Source organism: Drosophila albomicans, chromosome 3 (assembly GCF_009650485.2).
Source record: "Drosophila albomicans strain 15112-1751.03 chromosome 3, ASM965048v2, whole genome shotgun sequence".
In the NCBI taxonomy this organism is placed as follows: domain Eukaryota; kingdom Metazoa; phylum Arthropoda; class Insecta; order Diptera; family Drosophilidae; genus Drosophila; species Drosophila albomicans.
Window position 1 is genome coordinate 19,761,914 of NC_047629.2, and position 10,004 is coordinate 19,771,917.

General features: G+C 39.8%; 1 protein-coding gene across 5 annotated transcripts in view; it reads left to right on the plus strand.

Moving 5' to 3' along the window:
* LOC117570469 (synaptotagmin-5) overlaps nucleotides 1–9,142 on the plus strand; it is a 33,835-nt gene extending 24,693 nt beyond the window's left edge. For 2 of the 5 annotated variants that reach the window (XM_034252145.2, XM_034252148.2), the window contains exons 2-8: nucleotides 4,963–5,386; nucleotides 5,464–5,694; nucleotides 5,780–6,329; nucleotides 6,887–7,167; nucleotides 7,222–7,371; nucleotides 7,434–7,574; nucleotides 7,650–9,142. In XM_034252145.2, coding sequence (XP_034108036.1) covers nucleotides 5,063–5,386; nucleotides 5,464–5,694; nucleotides 5,780–6,329; nucleotides 6,887–7,167; nucleotides 7,222–7,371; nucleotides 7,434–7,574; nucleotides 7,650–7,796 — 1,824 coding nt within the window. In that variant the 5' untranslated portion in view covers nucleotides 4,963–5,062 and the 3' untranslated portion in view covers nucleotides 7,797–9,142. Of the gene's footprint in view, nucleotides 1–4,950; nucleotides 5,387–5,463; nucleotides 5,695–5,779; nucleotides 6,330–6,886; nucleotides 7,168–7,221; nucleotides 7,372–7,433; nucleotides 7,575–7,649 lie in introns of all 5 variants that reach the window. The other 3 variants (XM_034252144.2, XM_034252147.2, XM_034252151.2) reach the window with 2 other exon arrangements.
* Nucleotides 9,143–10,004: the final 862 nt, after the last annotated feature.

The window sequence follows — 10,004 nt, forward strand, 5'->3', positions numbered from 1 at the left end:
GCTGCGCATTAACAGGACCTTTGACTGCTCTGCTGATGCCTGCTGCTTTAATAGTGTTATTGTTATTGTGGTTGCGGTTGCCATTTGAACTCTGTCTGTGTGTGTGTGTGTGCTGGGAAAAAATAAAAGCAAATGCACATACGATGAATTGTTGCACAACCAAATGATCAATTGCTGCAGCAATATGGAAATGCATTTTTCAATTTATAAAGCTTTTCATTAGCACTTGACTACACAAAAAGAGCAGCAGCAGCAAATAACTACTGCTGCTGCTCTTTTCCATTTAACTTAAAAGCCAATTTCAAAGTCATATTCTGCTTTGCCTCTGTTGGTGCACATACATATATAATATTTATAGTGTGTATAAACACTTTTATATGCACGTACAATTTGTTTAAGCCTCTGGTGCAAGCTGCACAATTCAAATTGAAAATGCTACTGGGTCAAGAGGCTGAAAGGAGCTGCAAGGAGCAAGGAGCTTCAGGAACGTGTTCCAACTGCAACCGGAGAGTTTTCAATGTGTAGTTAAGCGTATAATGAGCTGCTGTTTTGCATTTTAATTTCCGGCCACGGTCCATAGTACCTGTGTGTTGGCCTTTTGTCGGACATGGTCAGAACGGATTTTACGGCTTTGCTATGTGGTATGTGTTTTATGTTTTGTGCTGGGCCTGGGCCTGAGCCTGTGCCTGGGTCTCTGTTGTTGTGCCGCAATTATTTAAACAAGATTACGAGGACTTACGCAGCGGAAATGCCCGATCTGTATTATCGTCTGCTGAATGAAACTTGGCCTGATGCCATTATTGCTGCTCCTTTGCTGACCAACCTGCTCATCCTACTCATATATCTCTTCTATACTATATATATCGCCTATTCTTTTTTTGTTTTGCGCTCTGCTCTCATTGTGTGCGTGTGTGTCAAAAGTTGACGAGCCAATTTCGCTTTGTTTGCTAATTGTTTTTACGGCTTTTATTTTGTTGTGATGCTCGGTTTACTGCTGCTGTTGCTACTGCTGAGATTACACCCACACCGGCAACTGATATTGTATATTATGATATGCGGATTGGTTGACACTAATGCGCATTTGCATTTGTCAGTTGAATGCTGAAGTCGTTGCGATAACAATACCACATCCATCATAAGCGGTTGTACGTACACACACACACACACATACACACATTGAGGTAACTGAAACAAGGCGCGAATATAATCAAACAGCTTTCATTCCATCTCCATTTATGGCAAATAACATTACCAGAATGGAGCACATAACATATACATATGTATGTAGGACAGCAAGCTCAAGGACAAAAGCTGCCTGGCACCCGTCAACACTGTGACTAGAAAAATGGCCACAATACGAAACAAGAGCAACTATTCTGCTAATAGGATTAAAATTTCCGTTGGGGATTGCCATTTGTTGCAGTGGCAACTGAACACAACAGACAACTGAACACAATATGCTTGTGCTCGAGGTTCTCTGCAAGCAGACGTTGAACATTTTTTTAAAGGACGTCGACACCTACTCCCCAATGCAAAAAGCAGGGAAATGTTATTTGAAAGCAACAGCTTAAATGCATGTCGCAAGTATTTTGAAATTGGAAATTTAAATTGAATTTTGTTGCCCTCTTTTTATTCAGCAGCTATTTTTAAAACTGAATGTTCTAAAAAATGACACAAATCAAATTGAAAATGTTTTGTTGCTCTTTTATTATCTTCTTATTTACTTTTCTCATTTATTTATTTTATATCAGCAAGTCGTTTGTTGCTTAGCCTCTATTTTCCTGGCTTGCAACGGCCATTGCAGCCCTGCTTACAGGGGCCTCCTTTCTGCTTCTTCTCAGGACAAGGCTTCGTTGGGGTTGCTATAAATGATATAAGACTTGGTAATTAGTTAACTTTGAGTTCAAAGACTCGTCTTGCATACTTTTAAAGCAGCCAGCGAAGAACTGACTATCGCCAGATGGACCACACTTTTCATTCTTGCATGTTCCATCAGTCTTCTTGTCGCTCTTCTTGCACATGCTTCGGATTAGTGTGATATTTTTTGGATTTGTGGATCTCGACATTAAAGCAGAACTAATACGCAATGCGGCTTTCGCCGGCTGATTAACCAAACGCAACGACATAATTAATACGGAATTAAATATAAAATGAAAATAAATAAACTAAACAGCAGACGACCTGCTAACATAAAATCAGAAAATTTTGATGCTGACGAACTAAAAGTTAAAAGCAAACTGAATTAAAATGACTTACACATAAATCTTTCAAGCTTCAGTCAGAACGAAATAATTTTCAAAGCCTATTGGATAGTTTTATAGAAATTAAAAGTAGCAATAGGTAATTAGGTGTTTGGGGATTTGACATTTCTTTGTGCACTTTGCTTGGGGACATCGCCTTCCTTAAGCTTCACTTCAATATAGAATTTTATAATATTCCATTTATGCATTTTAAAGCAGAAGAAAGGACCGTTGCAAGCAGCAATGCGAAATGAATAAACTTGCATTGTTTATTCTAGGAAAAGACACTTCAAAGCTATAAACAAATGCATTCATTTGAATTATAATTACATTGTCAAATTTCCGAATAATATTGTCTCCTAGCTATTTTTATGTTATGAACCAAAGTAATTATAATAATAATAATAGCAAGCTGGTTGAGTTATGTTTGGGAAGGAAGCTCAGAAGATGTAATTTAAGGATTTTGGTAAACCGCAAGACCAACCAACAGAATTCCCATTAAATCTTCAATCTCGCAAGCATATCACGACGAGTCGTGCAACACAGCACACAGACACATACACATACACAGACACAGATACTCGAAGTTGAACACATTCACGCATACACATGCGGGCGACAGTAAAGTGAGCTTTGCTGTTCTATTTTATAGCTGTTGTTGCAATGTTGCAAGGACGCCAGAACGCCAAGGAAGCAAGCAAGGGTAGAGCTGGGGGAGTGGGGGAAGAAGTTTGCATTTACTTGCAATGACTTTGCGGAACTAATTATTTACAGTTGGCTGCCACAGTTGCAGCTTTGTTTGACTCGAGCACTTTAAACCCCAAAAAGGTTATTACAACATCTAAGCTGTGGTTGGTATCTGGCCAAAAGATGCGATTTATGCCTCAATGCATAAGCACAACGAAGCTTTTCCAATCACATTTACATTGCAACTTGTAACTGACAAAAACTTTTGAGGTAATCACTTTAATGTGCAAAATATGTTGCACAAATGTTTTGTTGTGCAGTCCATTAATCTGTAATGAATACTAGAATCGTGTAACTGCAAATGGCTGACGACGACACAAATTCAACTGGAGTGCAATACAATGAAAATGCCATTAATCAAGGCTTAACAAATTAAACAAAGTGGAAAATTTCAATTTGATATTGTGCCGCAAGCCCTTACTCCACTCCACTCCACTCGACTCAAACTACCCCTGGCCAGGCAGTTGAGTAGTAGGTTCTGGTTTCTCAGAGGGGGGTTGACATTCATATGGCAATGATAGCTGCGAAAAATGCCAAGCTATTAAAACGCCTTTTGCATGCAATTTTACGCCATGACAAAGGCGTTGAGGGTACGTTTAAGGACTGCTTTCCGTTCGCCGTTCAACGTTCGCCACTCTCCACTTTATTTTTGGGTTGCTTTTGCGTTAGTTTTTGCCGCATTTCGCAGGGATTTTCAAAGCATATGCCAACGAGTGTGTGTGGTTGGGTGTGTGTGTGTGTGTGTGTGTGTGTGTATGTTGTTGGTGTCATGCTTGTGCATTGGCGTTGAAAAATGGGCTTGGCCGTTGTCGCTTTGATTGCAGTTTAGGTGTCAATTAGCAACGGTGCGGTTGGCTGCATTTCAATGATACCAAATTGATGTTTTCGCAGTTCTCTTATCCTGCCCTGGGGGTGTATTTGTATTAGGCGAGGGATAACAAGGATTTGCTTTGAAGGTGTCATCCAATGCAATTATGAGTTTGGCTTATTATTAAACATAAACTTGTGTCCACATGGCTTCCCAGTCTCCGTAACTGTTGTATGTCAGCAAACTCTTCCTTCAATTGAATATACTTTTCTCAAACCACAACGCTCTGTAATAACAAACCTTATTACAACACATGAATATTCATTTGTTGCGAGTGCTACTCACACAGCACTCAGCAGCTAACAAACGTATTCTTATGATCCCGAACTAATTTGAGGGTTGGTCTCTGATTCACATTGTCCATATCTTCTTCTTTTGCTGTTCAGTTGACTCTCCCTCTTTCTCTTTCTTTCTGGGTGTATGTTTTGATGTCATTTGCTACACGTGCTTAAATTCATTTAATTTATTTAATACTTGAAAATACATTTTTGTATACTTTTGTATTGGACCGCTCTCTCTCTCTTTCTCTCTTTTACCCTCTGTGTGTTCTATGCTCTGCCATTTCAATTGTCATCCCCCTTGCAACGTCAGCGGCATGGACAGCAAAGTAGGATTCCACGATTGGGTGTGACTACAAATGAATTTTCATTTCGCTTTCGACACGCTGCTTAGCGAGCGCAGTTCTCTGGGGGATTCTCGTTTCATCTGCTGATGCCTCGGCGTCTTTTGCTCCGTTTCGCCTCCTTCGATCGATCCAAGCAACGAAATGTACTCAGGCTGGCAAATAACTATGTGTTCGTCTGCATATTTATGGCCACAGTCCATAATTAAGCATTAGCTGCCCACCTTTTGGTCGATGGCACTCCGAAATGGAGTGTTAGCTAGTTTGGTTTTTGGCAGTGTGGTTACCATGGCGTATAATTAATACGATTTGGAGGCGACGAAACTTAATCATTGTGATTGCGATGTCATTGCACTCTAGCATATCTCTACTCCAATATATGATAATATATTAGTGTAGAGTGTCTAATTTAAGCTGATTAACAAATGCGTGTGGCTGTGGCCTTCAACACAAAATGAGTAACAAAATCATAGTCTACTTTTAAGGGCAGACCAATTAGAGACTAGATTAAGCAAACACTTCGGTGAACGCTATTCAACAACAATAAAAAACGTTAAGAAGAGTACGTGTTAACAAAGTTAAAAAATGAGTGGCCTAGGTCCAGCAGCCTGCTGGCTGGCACACAAGCGCATCGAGTCGTGGTCCCGCATGGCCAAGGAACGCGTCGGTGCTGTGCGTCGCGTAACTCTTGACCGCAACTCGGCCGACGAGGGGAGCAGTGCCAGCGCCGGTGTCAGTTGCGCACCAACGCTGCCCGGAAGCGATGGTGTGCCGTCAACGACGCCACCGCCACCGCAGCCAATGACACCGCCGCCATCGGCTTCGTCGGTTACCTCGACCACCAGCGGCATAGGCAGCGTCTCGGCTGGCAGTGTCAGCGATAGCTGTGACTTGCCCACAGATTCAGAGGTGCTCTTCAACTAGTCGAACTCGTTGGCTTTTCTAATTGGCTAATTATACCTCGTTTTTTTGTCTGTTTCCTTTAGGAGGTGAACATTTCAAAGGAGTCACAACCCATACAACCACCCACGCAGCTGCATGGCATTCCGGGTGTGCCCAACCATCCGATGCCGGGAGACGTAATGCGCGGCCCCGCCGAGGTGTTCCACAGCCCGTTGCACTTGCATCATCAGAGCCGCTCGTTTCCGCCGCGTCTGCAGCGCACGCCTTCCATCTCCAGCCAGAGCAGTGTGGACAGCGCTCCGTCCAGGCAGTCGGTAAGTGCTCCAATTCCCAGCATTGGTTGCCACACTTTAAACACTTTAATTGTGTTAATGGCAATGTCGTTTACCTTCACTGCAGGGACATCGTGGCTCTTCTCCCCAAATACGCACCTTTGGACCCGATGGACGCAGCTCGCTGCCCAGTGAGCCGGCGTTTCCCCACCACCTCGCTCGCTCGCCCAGTCCCATGCGAACGATTTCACTGGACGCACGCTGTGGCAGCCCGGCTTCCACTGATGTCAGTGACTTGCGAACGCCAAGTCCTTCTCAGAGCAGTTTGGCCTCGTTGGCCAGTGCTGGACCTGGTGTCGGTGTTGGATCATCTGGCAACATGGTGATGGGTGCAGCTGGTGGATCTGTGGGCTGCAAAGGTGTCGGTGTTGGTGGCATTGGAGTGGCTGGTGGTCGTTGTCTCTCCCCCTTGCTGATACCACCGCGAGCTCAACCTGGCGTCGATCCAACTGTGGGTCCCGCTTCGCCTCTCGGCGCCCTACAGCCCGATCTCTATCGTATGCCTGATGGACCAGTCTACTTGACGGCTCCGGGAACTAGCCATGCTGTAGGTCGGCTGCACCTACGGGTTAAATACGACTATCATCTCTTCGATTTGACAGTTCACTTGATTGAAGGTAAGTTATTATAGTGTTTTAAACCCTCTGGTCGAGAGAGCTTGACTGCGAGAGACTCTGTGTTACTTTGTTTGTAGTTACAATCACGATCTTACATTGACAATTAGCATTAAAAGTTGATATACTTAATAAGGTTTGTAGGTTTATAGGTCTGCTCATTTTTATTGGACACAGAGTATAGGAAATTTCTTAAAACGCTTAGCTAAAATTAAAAATATAATTTTATAAGTTGTATCTCCTAATCAAACAAAATTGAATAGTGAAATAAAAACTCAAGCCCAAGCGATATTGAAGCACTAAATAGATTTTATAGGACAATTCTTCTGTTCGTTAACAAAGTCCGTTGTGCGTTCAAATTAATGGTGTTGGAAAACCGATTGAATATGATAATTCGATTATCTATTAAGAAAATGTGGAAAGCTTATCGAATACACCTATCCGATTGAGTTCTAGTTGCACTTCCTAAAAGCTGCAGTATTATCGCGATTAAACGCTTAGTGTAAATTAATTTAAAAAAGTTATGAAATACATAATTAAAGAAATAATCCCTCTTGAAGCCCACAATCTGAGCCCCATTGAGGAGGGCGGCTTTCGGGATCCCTATGTTCGCCTCATGCTACAACCTGATGTGGACAATCGCAAACGTCAGACGCACATACATCGTGGTGAATCCAATCCTTACTTTGATCAGCATTTCAAATTTCCGGTTTCTCGTGATCAACTGCAGGGCAAGGAATTGGTTCTACAGGTGCTCGACTACGATCGCTACTCGCACAATGACATCATTGGAGAAGTGCGCATTTCTGTCGATGGTCTCGATCTATCCAAATCAGTTGAGGTGAGTTAAATTCTTCTTAACATAAGATACTTCAACTAAGGATTGTTTACGCAGATCTGGGGCGATTTGTTGCGCACTAAAAAGCCAAAGGAGGACCGACCGGAGCTCTTGTGCTCCTTGAACTATCTGCCACAGGCGGAACGCTTGACCATTGTCATAATGAAGGCAAGAAACTTGGATACGCTGACAGAGCCTTATGTCAAGGTAAAGTGCAGATGGTTGTATTTAATTGAAAACATTTAATGAGTAATAATTTATTATTTAAGATTTATCTTATTCAAAATGGCAAACGCATTAAGAAGAAGAAGACAAGCATTACCAAGTCCGATGACCCCACCAATCCCATCTGGAACGAGGCGTTCACTTTCAATCTACAATCTAATTATCTACACAACTCTGCCATCGAGGTGAGTCCGACCAATTGACTAATTGACAATCAATTAAATATTTGATCAATCAAATATGCTTCCGTTTCCCCATAGATCTATGTGGTTGGCGCTGGCAGCGAAGCAACGGAAATTGGATGCTGTGGCCTTGGGCCACAGGAAAGTGGCACGGGCTGCCAGCACTGGCATGATATGATTAACAATGCACGCAAGCCTACGGCCATGTGGCACTACATCCGCTAGGCCAACTAGCTGGGGAGTAGCAACGTTGAGAAATTGTTAAACAAACATCAGGCAGCAGCAGCAGCAACAGCGAAGATGAAGTTGCAAGCTTCTTTAAGTCTATGCCAAAATAGTGTGCACTTTAAGCCATATCTACGCGTATATACCAAAACTTGCAGTATGTACGTTTATATACTCGTACTTGTGTATGGCACGTCTGTATTAGCTTGTAGCATTTTTTTGCAAATACTTTATAATTTGTTAGGCTAGTTTCCTTCGTATTTATCTAATGCTAATGAGAAATGCACAAGCTCAATGAAAAGTTCCTATGACATACTTACAAACGAATGAATGAATGCTTAAGCGAGCAACCGAATTGTATTTATGATGTTCCGGGGTTAAGTGCGTGTTGTGTTAAGGAAACCCCCTTTAAAAAATATATCATACAATAGAACTACATTTTAACGGTATGTTGTCCATTTATACACTGAATGAGCGAACGAAGTGAAGGAACTGTGAGTAGTACACACGTACATAATATGACTAGAAGAAGCACAACTGTCAACCGAGTTGTTGACATTTCAGTCGCCTTTGACGCAAAGAACTCAAGTGTGCATTTCTTAAATAATTATGAATATAAAACATTTCAACAACGTTTCCTTTCGCTGAATGCTCGTCAATCATACAGCACAGCCCCAGACTAACCCTCACAGTCGCCTCAAGAGGTAGGACGAAGTAGGACGACTGACTGACGGCGGAGACAAGAGGGACTCTTTGTATTGGCGACAGTTGACAAATTGCTGATGTTGTCCTTTTCAATGCGCCAATATAATACGTATACACACACGCACACAATATATGTATGTATGTGAATTTGTATTTAAGTGTGTGTGTGTGTCTGCAGCGAGCGTTGAGAGAGTGTGTGTGTTTGTGTAAAGAAATTATAGAAATCTTAGCAGAAAATAACGCCAATAGCTTATGCTAATTATTTAATTAAATGTTCCTTCCATTGATTATTGAATACGAATGTTCATCTGCAAAAACGGAGCTAGCACAAGAGTTATCAATAATTGTGAATAAACTACAACGATAATTACATTACTTCATCTTTCTATTTGTGGAAAAACTTATACTGTTATATATAAATATTAACAGTTATATACACACATGTATATCGTATAAGATAAACTCTTTTTCATTTACTTCTGAAATAAATAAAAATATAATTCCTATGTACTTTTCGATATATGGAGCAGGCATCATGTACGTATACTGCCAAAGCTTACTGTAAAGTGTACTAAATATGTAAAATACACTAAATGGAACAATATGTATATTAATGTATAGTACGTACATTCATTTCCATACATATACATATACATATACATATACATATACATATACATATACATATACATATACATATACATATACATATACATATACATATACATATACATATACATATACATATACATATACATATACATATACATATACATATACATATACATATACATATACATATACATATACATATACATATACATATACATATACATATACATATACATATACATATACATATACATATACATATACATATACATATACATATACATATACATATACATATACATATACATATACATATACATATACATATACATATACATATACATATACATATACATATACATATACATATACATATACATATACATATACATATACATATTCTAAGTGTCTGAAAAAATAAAAATATTAAGAATATTCATTCATATTTTCTAACGTCTTCATACCTGTAATTAAATAAAATATACTTCTTAATTGCAGTAAAAAGTAATGTATGTATGTGTGGAAATAAACTTATTATAGATCAATGTTGTGGGTAAATAATCAAATGGATATGAATGTATAGCATAAAGCCTAATTCAATAGAAGGGGAACTCACAAACACAAACAATATAATGCTGAAATACCTCCGATTTAACTAAATTTGTATTTGTAAAATTCTCTGGCATGTATACCTGTCTACATACATAGCTTTTACTTACATTGTGTAAATGTTAAAATGTATTCTTACATATGTACAGTCTATTGATTGTTATTTAAGAAATCTAAGAAATTATGTGTTAAATGAATAATGAATATTATGATGCTTTTGAGGATTGAATAACTATAAATAAATTAGCCCAATCTGTACACTATAACTACAAATATATTTAC